Raw genomic sequence first — 19,639 nt, 5'->3', positions numbered from 1 at the left:
GCACAGAGGGTGTTTGTGACACAGATGAACACTAGAGGTCGTGATTAGCGTGGTTACTCGGCAGCCATATTGGTCGGGTTAACGTCCCCCTTAAGGCAAAGTACTTTATGTACATTGAAAATAAATCTTAACTTGCTCATTTTACAACCGATTTGAATGCGGGTAACTTATTTTGTCAATGTTGGTGGTGTCAGTGAGGGTTGTTCAAGCCAAGAAAAATCTGTTCTTATACACATTGGTTGTTTTTATTTTCCAGCGGGTCCCATTTGAGGTCGCTGGTTCGCGCCTCGGCCGAGTCATACCTAAGACTTATAACATTGGTAAAATGGCGGCGCCCTCTGTTGGCTGCGGCTGCATCGGCTCGCTACAACGGGTCAGGTGTATCGACATTTCGTTCTGTGTACATTGTTACAAAGAATGACAATACAAAGGAAATTATTATTGTTATTATTATTTCCGGATCAAGTTTTTCTCTGCCTGTGATTTTGTCTCCCCTCCTCTTACTTGTTCATTTGTCATGGTAACCTTGTTATCCTGCCACAATTATTTATTTTATTGAAACATTAGTAATGATGTTTGAATAAGCAATGTTTGTAATCTCTAAATTGGGCCACGTTGTTGGAGTGTGATGTAGTGTGTTTATGTCAATGAAGTTTGTTAAAACCCAACACGTGTTGTTATTACGAAAAATTAATCAAAACACATAGATACTAAAAAGGGCTTTTTACGAATAAAAACGAACAATTTCTAAAACAATTTATGAATGATTTTGCAAGTTACAAACAACTGCATTGAAATTTTAACACTTTGGGGGAAAAAAAAAACATTTGCTATTCATATACATAACCATATAAAGTAACTTGCCATTCTCGAAAAAAACCTAAATCAAAATCCTGCATGTGTAAACATATTCTAATATTCAAAACCAGATTTGGAATTATATCCTTTCTGGTGAAGACAGAAGACGGCAATGTTTATCTGCAGTCAAACGGAGGGACTGGTGTTGTGTCGAAGCAAACATTTTTACAAGGAGCGTTTGACGTATTTCCGAGCAATTTAATGTTATTTATTAAAGAGTCACGTCAAAGACACTCAATATAATAAGTAAGCTAGTTCTAACTTGCTCCGTTAGTGGCTTACCCCTGTCATTTCTTACTATATATATAAACTGATTTTATTGTGATCAACCAGGGATTCAAAACAGTAATCTTCCGAATACCAAATGTATTGAAAAGTGTGATGTGCTAGAAATTCCCTATAGTTAGTGGTGTAATTTATATCGACAGTTTTTTTTTAAGTTATCAAGCCCTTTTTAGTATCTATATGTACTTATAAAGCTTATTACGCTGAAATGAACTGCTAAATTACCAACGGATAAAATGAGAGACAAACATTCAGAAGAGAAAACGTCATTCGGCCAAAGCTGTTTTAGTAACATTTATGCGAGGCAAACATTTCACGCCTGGGTGCATTTGTTGGCAAAACAAAGCACAGTAACGCGTACAAGCTACAAAGAATTGGTAAACATCCGGACTTTTATACGTTCTTAGGTCAGCGCCTGTGTATAGGGATACTCCATTTACGATATAGTAGTAAATATGGTGTGGATTGAAGTCAGGCAGACTGGACTATTTGTTTAAATGTGTGACTATGTCAAGAGGAAGACTTTATGGCTCGATCCGTAAAATTGCTATGCTATCCTGAGTTTCTCTTTGTACTTTCCGACAAGGTGAGCCACCTCATTCGACAGCTGCACAATATTCATTTGACTAGTCAATGCCAATGGTGTAGAATAGTATAGCGGTTTTTGTTATTGATGTCTACTGTTAACTGGCCTCGTCCACTGTTTACCACGGGTTACTACCGTCCGTCATGGTGTCGTCACACGTGTGCTAAGGGTCAATAGGAGCAGTGTTTCTCAACTAGTCTGAGGGCCCACCGTTCCAACCTGATGACAAGCTGTAACCCAAATCAAGAAAAAAAATCCACTTGTCAAATTAATCCCATTAAAAGATTGCCCGGTTTAAAGCAGGGATAGTAGGATACATTCACCATTTTTTATGAAAAAAAAAAAATGATCAGCAAAAACGAAACGACTACAAGTACTGTATATACTTGCATATAAGCCTACATCGTACATAAGCCTACATTGCGTATAAGCTACCCCCTAAAACTGCTTTGAAATGGACACAAACTCAAGGAAATTTAAAGTAATAATAAAGTGTGTAACTAAACAAAGATGAATATTTAATTTTGTAGTTAATAAAGATTATTATACTGGTAAAAAGTTAAAAATATTATATATTTAAACCATTTACCATACCTTCCAGCAGACATTCACAAACTTTCCCACGACCCAATATTATGGGCAGAATAATGAAATAAAACCCCAAAACTCACAATAAAATGAAACCTGGTCCCTGTCAAACACGACCAATGACTGGACAGGAAGAAGAGATTGAGCAGGGCAATACCGCCATCTCCTGTTAAGGACAGTAATTAAGCCTCAATTATTGTTTTCTTAGCAATACTTTGCTAAGGCTAAGCCCTGCGACCCACTGAAAATGGGTCCGGGAAAGAAAAGTGTTTTTTCAACTGGTGATTCGGGACCCAAAAGTGGGTCACAGATCTGTTCTAAGTGGGTCTCGAGCCTTTACCGTGGCAAAATAATGCTGATAAAAAATAAAACTGAGGAGTAATTACAATTTATAACACTATGTGGTCACAATTCCCCGCAAATATGAGTTGACACACGCCATTTCGCACCATAGAAAAAGACTCGAACAGTTTGTTTACACATGCTGAGAATGGCCTAACGCAGAGACAGCGAATACTATATGCAGGGTTGGGTAGGGATACTTTAACTGCATTACTTTCAATGACTTTTGGATTACTCCAATACCAAATATGCTAATAAAAGACAAAAGAAACTAAATATGAATAAAATGATGACTCACAACACGTGGTAAGCTTTCTCTCCTGGCTTTGATCTCCGGCAAAACTAACATAAAATGCGACAGAAACAAAATGAAAATAAATCCAAACAGCTTGCCAACATCATTTTTGCCGTTCCATGTATTCCGTTACTCCCCAAGCCTGCACAAAATTTAGTAATTTTATTCATATTTAGTTTCTTTTGTCTTTTGTTAGCATATTTGGTATTGGAGTAATCCAAAAGTAATTGAAAGTAATCAAGTTAAAGTAACCCTACCCAACCCTGTATATGAGGTATGGATTTTATCATTTTAAAGACAAAGATACTCAAGTGAAGTGTTTTTGATTTAAGATATAAAACTCGTCTCTTCAATTTGATTAGTCAATCCCTTATTTGTTCAAATAACTTATTGACCCCTACATTGAGGTACAATTTAAATCAAGTAGCTAGTACAGTGGTACCTCAACTTCCGAATGTCTTTACATACAAAAGTTTCAGGTTACGAAGTACCTGAATAGGAAAATATTGCCTCTAGTTAAAAAGGTGTTTCAGGATATGAAGTCAAAAATAAAGTACAGTACGCGCTGCTATTAGCCGTTTCCAGAGTTTCTCGAAGGGAAACAAACTGGCTATTGCTTCAAAACCTGCCTGGCAACCCATTGCACAAGTGTGCTTCCAGCATGCTTTTCGTGTCACCCTCAGAGTTCAGAGACGAGAATGAGGAGGAGTTCTGGCAAAATAGCGGTGAGGACCAGGCAGCCATCGTTCAATCAGCCCAAATTAAAGACATTTTAGATAAATTCAATGAAGTCTCGGAATTTGTTGAAAGGAATCAACCGAAAAAAGTGTTGAGTCGGGCTATCACTACGGCATGCGCATTGCCTACAGATTGTCAAAAGCCGGCTAAAGCAGACGTCATTGAATAACTTTTCTAATGAACGCGAGGCAAAAAGGTAAATTAATATTTTATTTATTTCCTTTATTCTTTGTTTTTTTACATTACGTGCCTCTCATTTTATGTTTATTGTGCGGTAATCTAATTATAACATCTATTTGTTTCATGTTCTGATTGACTTTTATGATTTATTTAAAAAGTATCATGCCGTGCTTTTGCGGGACTTGGAACAGATTAGCGCTTTTACATTCATAATGCATCTCTACTTACCAAGTTTTTAGGTTACGACGCTACTCCCAGAAAAAAATCAAATTTGTAAGTAGAGGTACTGCTGGTAGTGTAATTAATTACTGTTTTCCAGTAGCACGACGAAAACTGCAAACGTAGGACAACACCATGTCGACCATGTTCTTGATGATGATTCTTGGAGGGTGCGTGTCGTGAGGTTCATAATGCGCCACGCACATCTGCCAGGCGTCCAACAGCATCACATCAAGACCCTTGAATGTGTTGCGCAGAATGACGTTCAGCTGCTGTGCAAACCAGTCACTGTGATGCAAGCTGATGTCCCTATTAAGAGCCCTCGTGTTACCCAAACGGACCACTACCGCCGTACCGGGCGCCCGGTCCAGGAGTCTCGCCACTGCTTTGCTGATATGCCGCAGGCGGCGTATATACATCGCTACGGGGAAAGGAGTGAAGTGAGACCAGATGCTGAGCGCCACCACTGTGTCTGTTCCGCCATTCAGGTTGTCCAGTTCGTTGGCGACGTATCGCAACTCCCTAGCCATGAGACCGCTGAACATGTTAGGTGGGGCGTGGCAGCGGAACGTAAGCAGAATGTTGTTGGTGATGTCCACGGCCATGAAGGGCCCTAATCTTGGGGGGCTGCGCAGGTCGAATTCTTTCATTCCTGCATGGCAGATGACGAAAAAGCCATGTTAGAGGTTGTGGATTTCGTACGTGTCACAAGAACTTCGATTACCATAAAAAACTAAAAGCTGCAACTTTTTTCTACATTTCAAACACAGCGGCTTACAATACGATGGAGCCTATGTATTTATAATTTTCTGCAGGGCGGGTGTTCGAAGGGGAGTCGGTGGCCACTTAGAACGCGCTGGGCTATACCCGCGGGTCTCCGCAGCTGTGGTGCCCATCGGGGCCCCGCGTCAAAGCGGCGCTTCCTGCCCCATCAGACTGGCTCAGAACTGTTGCGGACCAGGCGAACTGTTTAAGTAAATTGTTTAAATAAAACAAAGTATCGCGAGGGCCCAAAGCAGGTGTTGACGCAATGTGATTTCTGCCCAGTGCAGTGAAGACATTTATTAAAGAGTATTATACGGCGGGTGTAACTACTGCATGTACAGAAAAGTAACACACTGTGCCACGATTAAGATATTCGTTTGCGGACGGTGTCTGCAGCTGTCAATCTTAATCAACTTGCCCATCAGTCAAAATTTATGAAATTGGGATTAACATATACAAAAGAGTGTGACAAAAACACGTTCAAAACTAAAAAAATATATTATATTGACTAAAATTCACGTGCCCGCAGAATGCAGAAGAGGCTGTTGACCAGGCCATCAGCAAGCTCATGCGCAGCAAAGTGGTTGGCAGAACACAGTCAGGGAGAGCTGGCTTGGGGTGGAAAACAGCACTCAGGTTTTGTTCCAAGGCAACACGAAAGGAAAGGAAAGCTATGGTGATTGAAGAGGTGGTCAGGCGCAACAAGGCCAATGGACAATCTGGGAAGGAGTGATGAACAGCACCATTAAGTCTGACATGTGGTAGATGCCTCGAGCAAGGCTGAGAATCCTCATTCAGGCCACGTTGAATCCCTACCAAGCCCAAGCAATCTGAGGCAGTGGTATGGCTCTGAGGAGAACCACCAGCTCTGCAAATGCCCTAAACGCAGGCCTACAACACATCCTGTCCAAGACAGCGCTGGTGCAGTGTAGGTATCGGTGGCGGCATGAGCTAGTCTTGCAGAAGCTTGCAAAAGTCTTTGAAAAGCAGACGCTCCATCCAGATTACAAATACTTATCCGCTGCATTGGAAAGGGGTCCAGGGCTCAGAATATCAGCCAAAGGGAGAGACCACCACTTTTAACATCAGAATGTGACTGGAACTGACGGGTGGACCTTGGTAGGCAGATCAAATCCCCCCCCATAGATAACCATCACCTCTCTGAGGCTGGATGTCATCCTGTGGTTAACCCTACCTTGGAAAAGAGGAGTCGAAGCTGTATATAAAAGAAAGAGACAAATACACAGAGCTGGTAGCCGAGTGTCAAGAACCGGGTTGGGCAACATCTATCTACCCTGTGGAGGTTGGCTGCAGGGGGTTTGTTGGCTCCTCAGGAAGATTGAAGTGAGTGGAGCGAAACTGAAGAAGGCAATCCGGGACCTGGCAGAAGAGGCAGAAAGAGCCATGTTCTGGCTGTGGCTAAGAAGAAAGAAGGGGACGTGGGGGAAAGAGGGTTCCTCGGGGTAGCTGCAGGTGGGGGCTGGGAGACGCCCTTGCTGTTGCTCCACCAGATGGTCGGGGATGAATGGAGTGGAACTTCAATAAATGGTGTCCCCCAGGTGATGACCCTGCAGTTACCACTCCCATTTAGCACTGGCGGAGTTGCGTCAGGCGGATATGCAGATTGTTTTTACCTGTGCTCTCGTCTTTGTCAAAAAAAAAACCTTTATGAAGTACATAACTTTTATTTGTTAAAAAATACTTGAGCCTGTAATTTGTGTTTGTTCTTGTTTAATAAATGAATAAATAAATAGAGGTTTCTAGGCAACATGGTGTACGTGTGGTTCGTGCGACAGCCCCACAATGCGGAAGTTTAGGGTACAATTTCAGCCGCCACACTACCTGTATGGGGTTTGCATATTCCCCCCATGCCATGAGTTGTCTGTCTCTGTGTGCCCTGTGTCTGGCTGGCAACCAGTTGAGGGTGAACCTTGCCAATTAACCAAAAACAGCTGGGATGGCTCCCAGCATCCCTGCGATCCTACCAAGGTTGAGCAGTACAGAATGTGGATGGTAGATAAAGGTTTTCACTTTCTAATAGGTATTGATGACTGCGAGACGTGTTTGGAATGCAACCCAAGTGAAAAATGAGGGATTACTTTATTGAAAATGTATTACAAAAGACTATGTTTTGGCGGTGCGCCTTTTAATGCAGTGCGTCTTAAAGAAGGGAAAATACTGTAATAAGGTGTTGTTTGGTCGCTTCATATCTCCTTTGTATTTTTCCTTGTGCTTTTTAGCACTCCTTTAGCATCTAGTTAAAACGAATTAACCACAAATATTGAGCATTACATATACCCTTAAAGTTGAGTAATATTTTACTTGCTTCAAAGAGTCCTATCACCCATTTGGGAGGTGAGCTGTATACAACTGTGTGTCTGTCCCCTTGTTTTCCCTTGTTCCTCTCAACTTCCTTCCCCAAACAATTCTGTGAATGAAAAGGGGGAGTTGGAAAAGGCCTGGGCAGATGTAAATCATGCCTAAAATTGACTACATCTTCACATGAGCTGAAAATTAATGTCTCTTGTCTCTTATTGTGTGTTTTATTCAGATATGTTATGTGATAGACCTAACACATCAAGTGGTCAAATCATACACCCTGTCCCTTTAACTTTCATATTGAGACAGGGGCCTAAAGATATCATCCTGACAGCCCCAGTTGTCCCCAGGGCTATGGGTTTGAACCCCCTGCTATATAACGAAGTGCTAACCTGGAATCTCCCTGACAAGGTACTCGTACCACTGTCTAACGGTGGAGTCGCCGTACATGTGGACCACCTTGTTGGTTAAACACTTTGTGGTAGATTCCCCATCAAAATTACGCATGGTGACGCTGCCCAATGGCCTCCATGAGTCCTGGTAGTAGTAGCCTGACGTCATCTGCTTTACCAGATCCAGTTTTTGGTTGCCATTTTCTACAATCATACAAAAAATGAGTAAAAATTGATGGCCAACCTGCGAGAAGGTTAGTCATTGGTACCAAAAGCTGCAGTACCTTTCTTGGATGGGAGCACGATGATGGAATTTGTCAAGTTTGCCTGTATAGGAACTTTAAGATTTACGCCGCTGATTTCACAAAAGTCCGTTAGAAGATTGCAAAAGGAAGAAGCAAAAAAACTTTTGGATTACTCTTTCATTTTTGTAATAGTGTATGCATTGCCTTGAAAATGTGAAGATCTTAAACATAGAAAAATTGAGAAAATAGTACACGTTTTTTTCACAAATTCTTGGACTGCGACAAGTTTAGTTATTTTAGCTGTTTAAATGAACACATGAAATAATACATGAAATAATGATATTATTGATAATTAATATGGGATTAACGTGCACAATCTCAGCTGCAATTTGAGACTTTCCACATCCAATAGAATACGGGTTTGGGAATTACTCTTCATAGCCCTTTTTCAAGGGCTAAGTAATCGGGAAATTGACTCAAAAGGCTCCTCTCTTGTTAACCTGTCATCAATAAACCGGGGTGAGTGTAGCTCAGTGTACAGTGCTGTTCAAAATAATAGGAGTACAAGGTGACTAACCAGAATATCCTTCGTTTTTAGTATGTTTTTTATTGTTACATGCCAGACAAGTTACCAGTAGGTGCTGCAGATCCTCAGAAAACAAGACCTAGCATTCATAATAGACTTGCTTTGAAGGCTGTGCATTTAGGCAAATAGTTCAAAGGGGTGTTCTAAAAGTAGCAGTGTAGCAACCAATCTCTGAGTCCATCAATTTTGGGGAAGAAAAAAACAGGTGTGAATCGGTTGGGGCCTATTTAAGCACAAATGTAGCCAGCACAGGTTGAACATGCATTTGAGGAAAATGGGCTGTTGAAGACACTGCTCCAAAGAACCGCGTTCTTTGAATAAAGTTAAATGGAGTGGGAAGAACCTATAAAGAGGTGCAAAAATCGTTGGCTGTTCGGCTAAAATGATCTCCAATGCCTTAAAAAGGGTAGAAAAACCATAGACACGTGCAAGGAAGGGAAGACAACTATTAAAATGGACTGGAGAATAACCAAAATGGCAAAGGCTCAGCCAATGATCAACTCCAGGACGATCACAGTCTGCAGTTACCTGCTGTGACAGTTGGAAGACGTCTGTGTGAAGTTCCTCTGTTTAAAAAAAGGCATGTGCAGAAGAGGTTACAATTCGCTAAAGAACACATCAACTGGCCCTAAAGAAAAGTGGAGGAACATTTTGTGGACTAATGAAAGTAAACTTGTCCTTTTTGGGTCCAGGGGCCACGGACTTTGTGTGAGACGACCCCCAAACTCTCGATCAGTTTGGATATGTCAAGATACTGGAAGAGGTTATGTTGCCTTATGCTGAGGAGGACATGCCCTTGGAATGGGGGTTTCAACAAGACATTGACCCCAAACACACCAGTAGACGAGCAAAGTCTTAGTCCAATCCAATAAAATTATCGTTATGGAGTGGCCAGCCCGATCCAGATCTCAATCCAACCGAGAACTTGTGGGATCATATCAAAAGTGCTGTTTGTGATGAAAAAAAAACAAGAAATATAATTATTTTTTGGAATGTTAAGCATGGAGTGAAATAACAACTAAAAAGTGCCACAAGTCAGTTGACTCCATGCCATACAGATGTGAAGCACTTCTAGAAAAACTGTGGTAAGGCAACTAAATATTAGGAAAGTTAAATTATACATTTTTAAAAAAATACAGAATAGTTTTGATTTGATACAGTAAACTGCAATTTTTTAACACACCCCTTTGAACAATTTGCCCAATTGCACAGCTTTCCGAGCGTGCATACTTTGAATGCTGGGTCATGTTTGTTTTCCGAGAATCTACTGCACTGACAGGTAACTTGTTTGGCATGTAACAATAAAAAAATATAATAAAACCTGAGATATTCTGGTTAGGCGCACTGCTATTATTTTTAAGAGCACATTATATACATTTATGCCGTGTCTGAACGGATCCGCCAAGGCCTATTGCTCACCCAATCAAATTGCTCTGGGTGCTTGACTGACGTTCCCAGGTGTTTAAAGTATGTTCGGTGGGTTTTTATAATAAAGTGCCTCACAAGGGAACATACATTGTTTTCTGGGCTTCTATAAAAATTATTCCTTAGATATGTACAACAAAAACGTGATATGTTAGTTTATCATTGTGAATGTAATGATACGATGAAATGATTCGGTATTCAAATAGTCACCAACCTCTGAAACAGCAACGATTCTCTGTCCGTGATGATGTCATTGAGGTAACCCGCCCTGACATGGTTGATTCTGTTGTCGCAGCTGAGCGCTTTGGGCTTGTAGCAGAACCAGGGTTCGCCCGTGTGAAGGTCTGTATAGTTGCAAATCGGTCCTTGGTCTTGCGCCAGGCATATACCGCACGCCGTGGTCTCCGACTTCAGACCTTGTCGGAAGAGGCTAGTGAAATGAACCCGATCGGGACGCTCCGCCCTCAGCCTCTGCAGCACAGCCACGGCCTCGCTCGAGTGCACCATGGTGACCTCCACCTGAACCGGACCCTCCCACAACAACGGGAATGTGACTGTATAAAGTCCGTTTTCATGGTCCAGGACCTGCCCGACGACGCCCGCTTTGTACTTGGGGGTGTGCAGCCGGGCTAGAAGCATATCACCACCGTAGCGCTTGGGTCGGCCTTCAAAGTCACGGAGGTGGACCAGCACCTCCAGCAGGTCGCCCACGCACCAAATGCTCTTGTTGTTCGAGGTTACAATAGTAAACCGGCTTTGAGCCGGGTTGCTCGTATGAAACAGGTCGACTGAGTCGGTGCCGGATGGCGGCTGCGGCCACTTGATGAAATTCAACAAGTTGCGTTGTTCCTGCTCTTCTTCAGGTGATGCCGCCTTGCCCAAATAAGGACAAATGCGATCGCGATTAAACCTTAGGTGGCTTCCAGAGGAGTCGTTCTGAACCTTGTAGACCATTGATACGACTTGGGTATTTCCGTTCTGCAGCAATGACATAACACATGAATAATGGTCAAATTGTCTCACATCACATATGTCACATTCAAGGCCCGTGGGCCAAATACAGCTTATGAGAATGTTGTCTACAACCACTGAGATGTTGTTGATTCACGATTGCAGGGCAGTCAAACTCATTTTAGCTCGGGGGTCACATGGTAGAACGCGCATTCTCTCGACGCCCAATCAAAAAAAAATTGATTTAGGGATATAAGATTTTATAGTAAAAAGATTATTGGGGTTTTTTTCTACCTTCCTTCATGAAGTTTTATTCTCTTGCAAAAGCAAAACAACTATTTAATTCATTTCCACTAAAATTTATTCAAGTCTGGAAACTGTTGAAAGAATAACATACAAACACTATTTTAAGTCTTTCTGCTTTATATTTTTAATGAAAATGTTTATCCCGAATGTGGGAAGTCAATGTTAGATTTCATATCTATTACAGAAAGGGGCTAAAGCTTTTTCAAACGTCTGTGAAATAAAATTTAGGGTTTTTTTTTGTATTACCATAAACAGCATGTCCGTGACTTTTACATAAAATAACATCAAGATGGGTTTCCTTTATGTTCTCTGGTTGATTAATGGTGGTCAACAAATCAACCAAAGTGGGTGCTTTGCGAGTGCTGCCTGGCTTTTGTTACATCGAGTGAACATATTCAAAACTGTGGGTCATTGTGGTTCATTTTTCTCTTGTGCTTCTCTCAGTTTTGTTTCATGGGCCACATAAAATGGTGCTGCGGGCCACATTTGGCCACATGAGAACTATTATTATTTTATATACCACGAATCGTTATTGATATTTTTTTCTTTCCTGTATGTTACTAATCCATAATTTGCCCACCACATCTTTAAGCGATGAGGCATCACCACTTCCCAGAAGACATGCCCACTATAATTGAAGAGCTCACTTTTGCAAAAGGAGCAACATGAAGGAATAGAATGGCCTTTTTTGGTCATTATGCAGAAGTACGACAAGATTGGAGCAAAAGTAAGACAAAGGTAAAGTGATCAAAACTGAAAACGAGTGCTACAGGGCACAAGGAAGAAAAAAAACTGCAGAGACGCAGGCTTTGTGCAAAGAAGAAAGAAAGAATGTGCACTGCTCCGCCCATTCCTACCCCTCACCCAATCAAATTGCTCTACTTTTTTTACTAGAGCTTTTGGGTAAAACGTTTGTTTTAGGGTAAAACTTTTTCTGTGGGGCAGCACGGCGGCGCAGTGGTTAGCGCATGTGCGGCACAGTTCATGTCCTGCGTGGGTTCAAATCCAGCTCCAGACTTCCTGTGCGGAGTTTGTATGTTCTCCCCATGCTTGCCTGGGTTTCCTCTGGGCACTCCGGTTTCCTCCCACATTCCAAAAACATGCATTTCTAAATTGTCCCTAGGTGTGGATGAGCGAGTGAGTTGTCTGTCCCTGTGTGCCCTGCGATTGGCTGGTAACCAATTCAGGGTGTCCCCTGCCCACTGCCTGATGATTGCTGGTATGGGATCCAGCACCCCCGCGACTCTCCTGAGGATAAGCGGTGTAGCTAACGAGACGTTTTCTGTGGCTTTTCATCATAAAATGTCTCAACAATGAACATAGATTGTTTAATGAGCTTCCATATAAAGGATTTTTTGGGCGATTTAGAGCCACAAACAGGAGCTGTCGATGTGACACTTTGACTCCAAAACGTAGTTAAAATTGTGGCCTATACACAGTATACTGGAACAAACCCTCGCAATGTAATTTCATGATAACTTAGCAGGTGCCGGTAGATAGTGGTGCTTAAGAATGAATGTCATAGAATTATTTATGTACAATTGTATCTCCGAGTCTCATGCACTCTTGAAAATAGCCATAGATGGCTCGTGGGCCAAATATGCCCGATCCCTGTTCTAGTAAATTGTCTCATCTCATCTCATCTCATCTCATTAGCCGTACCGCTTATCCTCATTAGGGTCGCGGGGGGCTGGAGCCCATCCCAGCCATCTCCGGGCAGTGGGCAGGGGACACCCTGAACCGGTTGCCAGCCAATCGCAGGGCACACAGGGACAGACAACTCACTCGCTCATTCACACCTAGGGACAATTTGGACCGGCCAATTCACCAGAAATGTATGTTTTTGGAATGTGGGAGGAAACTGGAGTGCCCGGAGGAAACCCACGCAAGCACGGGGAGAACATACAAACTCCGCACAGGAAGTCTGGAGGTGGATTTGGATCCACGCAGGAGGTTCCCATGACATGAACTGTGCCGCACAAGCGCTAACCACTGCGCCGCCATGCTGCCCTCTAGTAAATTGTGTCAGCATTTACTTTTTTCCACTATTCCGCAAGATTTCACTTTGTTGTGTAACTCATTTAAATTTTAAATGTTTTTAAACCAAGCAACCTTCATGTCAAGCAATTCACAATCTTTGAAAAACACACAACAAAATGTTAATCGAAAATATTTACACTACAGTGCAGCAACAAATAAACTATGTAGGACATTATTATGTAAAACACAGGAAACACATTTAAATATTTACAGATGTACAAAAAAAGATGAAATACAAAACAATTTTAACCTGTATTTATATTCAACAAATTTAAAGTCAACAACACAGAATCCCTGGACAAAAATGTTCCGTTGCTAATTCATGCTGGAGTGAAAGCCCAGGTGCAAAATTCCTGGCACGCCATTGATGTCATTGTATTGTACAGTGGTGAGTCAGTGCTTGCATTTTATGATAAGCGGTGGAATTTCGGCAATAAAAGACATATCTTTTAAGATCAGTTCTTCAATGATCCCGTCGGACAAGTTCTCCATGTTTTATGCACATTCGTTTGCAGAGCAGCAAAGTCTTCCATACCGAAACACTTGAAAAACACATTAAAATACAACAAATGACATTTGGTTCCTTTACAAAAACACCTTGCAAATTCTGCAAGGATGTTTAAACACCAGACAACTTTCGCCTCTAAAAAAGAAAAGAAAATTCATTTGTTTTTAACTCATTGAATGCCATAGACAGCTGTAGACGTCAAAGTTGCGTTTAAAGAGCACAGGAAAATATCCAGTTTAAAAAAATGTTGAAGAAAGTTAAATACATATATTGCCATATATAAATTCTTGTTTGATTTTTTTTTTAGATTATGTTTTTGAAAATATGTATTCAAATAAATAGTAAAACAAATATATAAATATATACACATGTATATAATTTAGTTATAAATAAAATAAAATTATTTAAAATTGACAAACAATGCGATGAAATCCCATGTATTAAAAGTTAAAGCATTATAACTCAAGAGTTGAAGGATTGTCAAAGTATTTACTAATGAGTCTAAGTAGCTTTAAAGCTTTCATACCAAAGTGAATTATTAAAAAAATAAATGAGTTTGCAAAGAGATCTTACCTCCCCAATCTTGCTCAAGAGGAAGCCGAGTCCAAAGAGGATGAGAAGGAGGAGGACGCATTTCCAAGTTGTTAGTGACATTCTGGCTTTTTTTGTGCTGTTGATTTTGAACACACCGTGCACGCAGTGGCAGCGATGACCTCCTTTCCTCCGCCCTCACCTGGGATGGCACCTGAGACAGCACTGTGATATTTGTTTCCAAAATGAATCCGACAAATTGTTGCAGCACGGGGCCATACGGTAAATAACAGTCTCAAGGGGGCCGGACTAGGAAATGAATGGAATGAAAAAATCTGTCTGTCGGTCTTTCACTCCTTCCCTCTACCCACCCACCTACAGTTGTCACATTCTTTTTCTCACCCTCTCTATTTCGATCTCTCTTTCTATGTCTTTTTTCTCTTTTTATCTCTCTGTCTCTTTCTTAGTCTTCCTTATTCTATTTTTTCCCTTTTCTCCCTCCTTCTATATGTCATTCTTGCTTGCTTATGGTCTCTATGCCTTTTTTTATTTCCTTCTCCGTCTTTTTCCCATCCTTTTCTCTATCTCATTCTTTCTCTTTCTCTTGCTCCCTTTCTTTGTTTTTCTCTCTTTCTTTATCATCCTTTCTTTATTCGTTTTGTTCTTTTTCTCACGCTTACTCTCCCTTTCTCTTTTGTTTTCTTTCTTTCTCTTTAATCTGCTTGTCCAGCCCGTGTGAGGTCTTTGTTTCTACTATGTTGCCCGGAGCTAAAATGACTTTGACGCCTCTGTTATAGAGGATCTGACTTTGTGTTGTCTCATCTCATCTCATCTCATTAGCTGCACCGCTTATCCTCAGTAGGGTCGCGAGGGTGCCGGAACCCATTCCAGCAATCACCGGGCCGCGGGCAGGGGACACCCTGAATTGGTTGCCAGCCAATCGCAGGGCGACTTTGTGTTGTGTGGATTGTTTTTCAAACTTCCCAGAAATGTTTAAACTGAAAAATACCACTAGCTCGGTACAGCACCGAAATCCATCCGTTCAAGAAATGGCATTTGTGACATTTTGATTTCCGATAACGCACTGCAATATGTTAGTGCTGGGTTCAAAGACCTCCAGTCCTGGGCATGTGCGTTCTAGTGGGCTAGCAGAGAGGACAATTCTATTTATCTATCTACCTTGGTCACATCCCTCGAGAGGGGTGACCGACAGCAAGACAAACATCTACAAAAACAAAGAAAATTAAAAAAGGGAAAAGGTAGCAAAAAAAACCCACATTTTTTGGGGGAACCATGGCCAACCCAAATGCCGAAACACCCAAACAAGTCAAACACCTCGGCACCCAAGTTGCCCAGATGAAACAGGACACAAGAAAGCTGCCATGTCACTTGGGTCAGGGTGACACTACACACTCTTCTATTAAACAACTGGGCCCGACAGCTTTCGCTGGTTTACCCCTGCCGCATCATATATGCCCTGCCCATCCCTTAGGACAAGTCTAAACATCCCACTATCCTTTTACAACACCTCTTCACTCATTCTTATCACCAACAAAGACAGAGACAGCAAGAGAGGACAATACAAACGGTAAAACATCTGTGGAAGAAAGCAGAGTACTGTCTTGGTGACCCCTATATTTCACTTTTGGAATATCGGAAAACACCACTGGAGGGATTAGGACTGTTAACATCCTAGCTGTAAATGGGAGGATGGCTAAAAGAACAATTGACAATATGAACCATACTGCTTTCTCCAGAAGGATTGGATTGAGTGTAAAGCCAGCTGCGATAAAAGCAACAGAAACCAAAAAACTCTACTTGGACCGTCAATCCAAAATCTTAAGAGAACAAGACATGGTTATGGTGCAAAAAGGAGCCAGCTGTAGTCCTGCACCAACATGAGCAGCCAAGAGCTTCTGTTTCTCGTACAGCTGATGGAACAGAGTACAGGAGGAACTGAGAACATCTGTGGAAAAGAGTGAGGAAACCTTTCCTCACACTAAGGAAGCAGACCCACTTCTATTCAATAGCTTATGATTAATGCCCACATCATTTTTTTTATCTTCCTGTCTTTATCCGACTGCCTGGCTGGTGGTGATACGAGGGAGAAGGACGAATTGAGATGAGACCGCAGACCAGCGTCTGGACCTGAAGCATGTCAACGCCTGCATCAACCAGCTGCCAGAGATGGGAAGCTGCGTCGCTGCTTTTATGGACTTTTTGGACCATCTCACAGGCTTTAGGCGTCGTTCCTGTCACTTATTGTTCTCTTTTATTGATGTTCACTATGTTTGTGTACTGTTACCCAATGCTAAATCTATTCCACCCTGATTATCCTGGAAGGGGGATTAGCACTTGTGAGGCCCCTTCTCAAGGTTTCTTTTTGACTCAAGCTGAGGTTTTGAGTTTTTCCTTGCCCGCATGTTGGTTTAAGGTGATGGTGTAATTATAATCCTGTGCAGTCCTTTGAGACATCTTTTAATGAAGGGCTATACAAGTAAATGTGACTTGACTTGACATTGAAATGAACTGGGACACAAGAGTTTGATACAAGTGTCAGACATGGAAATGAAACATCAGCAGGTTCACCAGTGCATACAGTAAAGACCACTCACAGGAAGACTGCTGAGTATTCTGATCAACATTTGCATACCTGGTCTGATAGACAGTAAACCAACCATCGCAGTGTTCGTACACCTTTTTCATGGGGCCATCCAAGCACTTTCAAGGCCATTTTTTTCATTTTTTTTTTCCAGTACCTTTAAAGAAAGATAACTCAGAAGAACATTTTTTTGTGTTGTTGACTTTGATGACTGAAATAAAGTCAGTATTTTGCTGCTTGTGCATATTTTGTGCTATTCTGGGCTGTTCCTCTTTATGATCTATGATCTTTTTGTGTCAATTGGGTGCTATAAACTGACATGAATTCTGCCATTTTGCCTTAATGCATGTGCAGCTCTAATACGTCACACTTGTTTACAAACATGAAAAGGGTACTTTAGATTTTGGGAAATAATTAAGTTTGATACGGAAGACAAAAAAAGAAAGTACGGTATGTATAAAAAGCAGAAAAATGAGCCAAATGGACATATTTTAATAATTTCTCCAAAGGACAATGCATTCTATCTTTCAATCTTAAAGACTTTTTGATCTTATGATTTATGTTTTATTTATTCAAATTTGTATTTTTTGCAGGTTTTTCAGAGGATCTGTTCCTGAATTGGTTGGAATAGAATTTTAAATAGTTGTTTTATTGCACTTTGATTTATCATTGATTTATAGAAGGGAGGAGTTCATATTTTTAATTTTATCTTATTTTTTAGTTTTTTCAGGGATTTGGAGTTGTTAAGTGAGTAAAAAACTAAAATAAATTGCTCTGTATTTTACTTTTTTGTAGATCTTTGAATATTTCATTTATATTTCATGTTTTTCAAGGATCCCCAGCAAAACACATTAATTTTCTAATAACTTAACTATTTTGTGCATAATGTTCTATTATTAAAAATATATCTATAAAAAAAAATGGAAAGGATCTGAGGGGTCGTTTGGAGCCAAAAGACCCGGTTTACTGAATAGAGCTGTCCTCTTGGGTGCGACCAGTAAGGGGTGGTGACGATTCACACAACAATGCCATAATGACAAGCCACCAAAGCCGTCCTTTTCACGCACATTTTTTATACATTTATTGCGTGTTCTATAGAGTCAGACTGGCAAGAAACACGGCACTGGCAACAGTTTTAAGCATTTTAAACATTTTTCTGACCTGGAAAATTCAAGAATTTTTGAAAGGATTTAAAGAACCCTCCTATCAGATTGTGTCAATGGGCTCCTATAAGCTGACATGAATTCTGCCATTCTGGCTAAACAATGCATGCGCAGCTTCAACAGGTCACATATTGAAAGGACAATTAAGCCATTTTTCATGAACTGATACTTGTTTGCACTTAATGGTGACTATTGAATATTATGTTTCTTGTGGACACTTTGATGTTTTTAGAGAAAATGTGAAAAAAAAGGATTACAAAGTACATCATGTCAAAAAACAAAAAAAGAGATATCATACATTGGTATACAATGTATATTGTATATGTATGATTGAGTTAAGCAAGGTAATGTGGATTTGCCTCACAGGCACCCATAGCTGGCAACATTTAAGCAAGTGCCGTAATGCCTGCTCAGGTTTCAGTACATCATGAACGTAGTCTGTTTGAATGCTGCCCTGTCTGAAGGAATAATTCGTTAAATCCCAATGTCGTCCTTATCAATATATTACAAAAGAGATTTGGAATTATAAGGTTTAAATACAGTCGTCTCCTGTTCTCCCTGCAAGTTGAAAATTCATTGATATCTTCCCTCCTTAATTTGAGTGTCTATTAAGCTATAAATTTATCAATGACGGACATTCATCAGCTTTTTCTAGGTGAGCCTCGGGTTGTTAAAGGAATGCATATTTATATGAAAATCCATGCATTTTCTATTATAATTCAAATTAATAATTGTTTCTTTAGAATTATTTAGTTTTTTTTTCTTTTACCACTAGGAGATGCTAATCAATACACAATGTGGATTTAAAAACTGGTTGTGAGTAATGATAAACAAGACAAGACACTTTAAAAAATTTATTAAAAAAATTTACATTCCCTTTTGAACACTTCAAGCACTGGATAATATCATCAACTCATCATTATACTTGAAAAAATCCAGACACTCGGTCTGCATCTTTACATAAATCGCGTTTAGCAGGAAGTGATGCTTGGTGTTGGAGTGGGTGCTAAGGGTTGGAGTGATGTGAGGAAAAAGGTTCTTTGAAGTTTCCATGGAGAAATTCCATCAAGAGCGGAAGTGCTTTTCAAACAGTAGACAAAAGAACACCCTGACCAAAACTAAAAAACAAAACTCTAATCATTAAAAACCTTAAGATAACTTCGGTAGTATGTACCTTATTTCCCACAATGTAAGGGTTACCGGATTATAAGACGCACACCACAAAATAGTCTTGTCATATACAAGCACAACAGTAAGAGTGACCGTGTCTAGTAATGAGTAACCGGGCTTTTAATAAGTGTAGCTGACCAAAATCGCAAAACAACATATGCATAGGGGATTGAACCCGGGTCGAGGCAGTTAGAGCACCCACATTTAGCCACTAGATCAGTATTTCTCAACTGGTGGATAGGGACCCATAAGTGGGTCGTGGACCGATATTCAGTCGGTCGTGGACCTTTGCCTTGGCAAAATAATCCCAAAAAGAAAAAAACGGAGGGTCGATTACACTCTTGAACAGTGAACGGCGATAATGCCCTGCTTAATATTTTCTTTGTGTTCAGTCAATCAGCGCCATCCCAATTGTGTTTAAGAGGGACTACATTTCATTTTATTGTGAATTCTGGGGTTTCATTTCCTTTTTCTGCCCATGATAATGCGTCCCAAAAATTTTGGGATGAATGAAAAGTGGGAAACAGTGACAACAATTAGTGGGA

General features: G+C 40.7%; 1 protein-coding gene across 1 annotated transcript; it reads right to left on the bottom strand.

The window, feature by feature from the left end:
* Window positions 1–1,412: 1,412 nt before the first annotated feature.
* LOC148353074 (NXPE family member 3-like) lies at window positions 1,413–14,453 on the bottom strand. The gene is made up of 5 exons (XM_088353076.1): window positions 14,202–14,453; window positions 10,038–10,801; window positions 7,852–7,922; window positions 7,568–7,771; window positions 1,413–4,743 (listed from the first exon to the last, which is right to left on the bottom strand). Exons 1-5 carry the CDS (start codon window positions 14,280–14,282, stop codon window positions 4,178–4,180), a joined length of 1,686 nt encoding a protein of 561 aa, XP_088209202.1. The 5' UTR covers window positions 14,283–14,453; the 3' UTR covers window positions 1,413–4,177.
* Window positions 14,454–19,639: the final 5,186 nt, after the last annotated feature.

The sequence above is a fragment of the Urocampus carinirostris genome, chromosome 14 (assembly GCF_059441175.1).
Source record: "Urocampus carinirostris isolate Australia breed hairy pipefish chromosome 14, RoL_Ucar_1.0, whole genome shotgun sequence".
NCBI classification, from domain to species: Eukaryota; Metazoa; Chordata; class Actinopteri; order Syngnathiformes; family Syngnathidae; genus Urocampus; species Urocampus carinirostris.
The sequence above is the reverse complement of the archived record's forward strand: the minus strand, read 5'-3'. Positions and strand labels throughout refer to the sequence as shown.

Bases quoted from the DNA above. Each gene is read 5' to 3' on its own strand.
- LOC148353074 (XM_088353076.1), bottom strand. From the start codon at position 14,282: ATGTCACTAACAACTTGGAAATGCGTCCTCCTCCTTCTCATCCTCTTT. The intron at 7,923-10,037 runs GTTGGTGACTAT...TTGTGAAATCAG, and splicing joins GAATCGTTGCTGTTTCAGAG to CGGCGTAAATCTTAAAGTTC. The intron at 7,772-7,851 runs GTACTGCAGCTT...GTATGATTGTAG, and splicing joins CGTGCTCCCATCCAAGAAAG to AAAATGGCAACCAAAAACTG.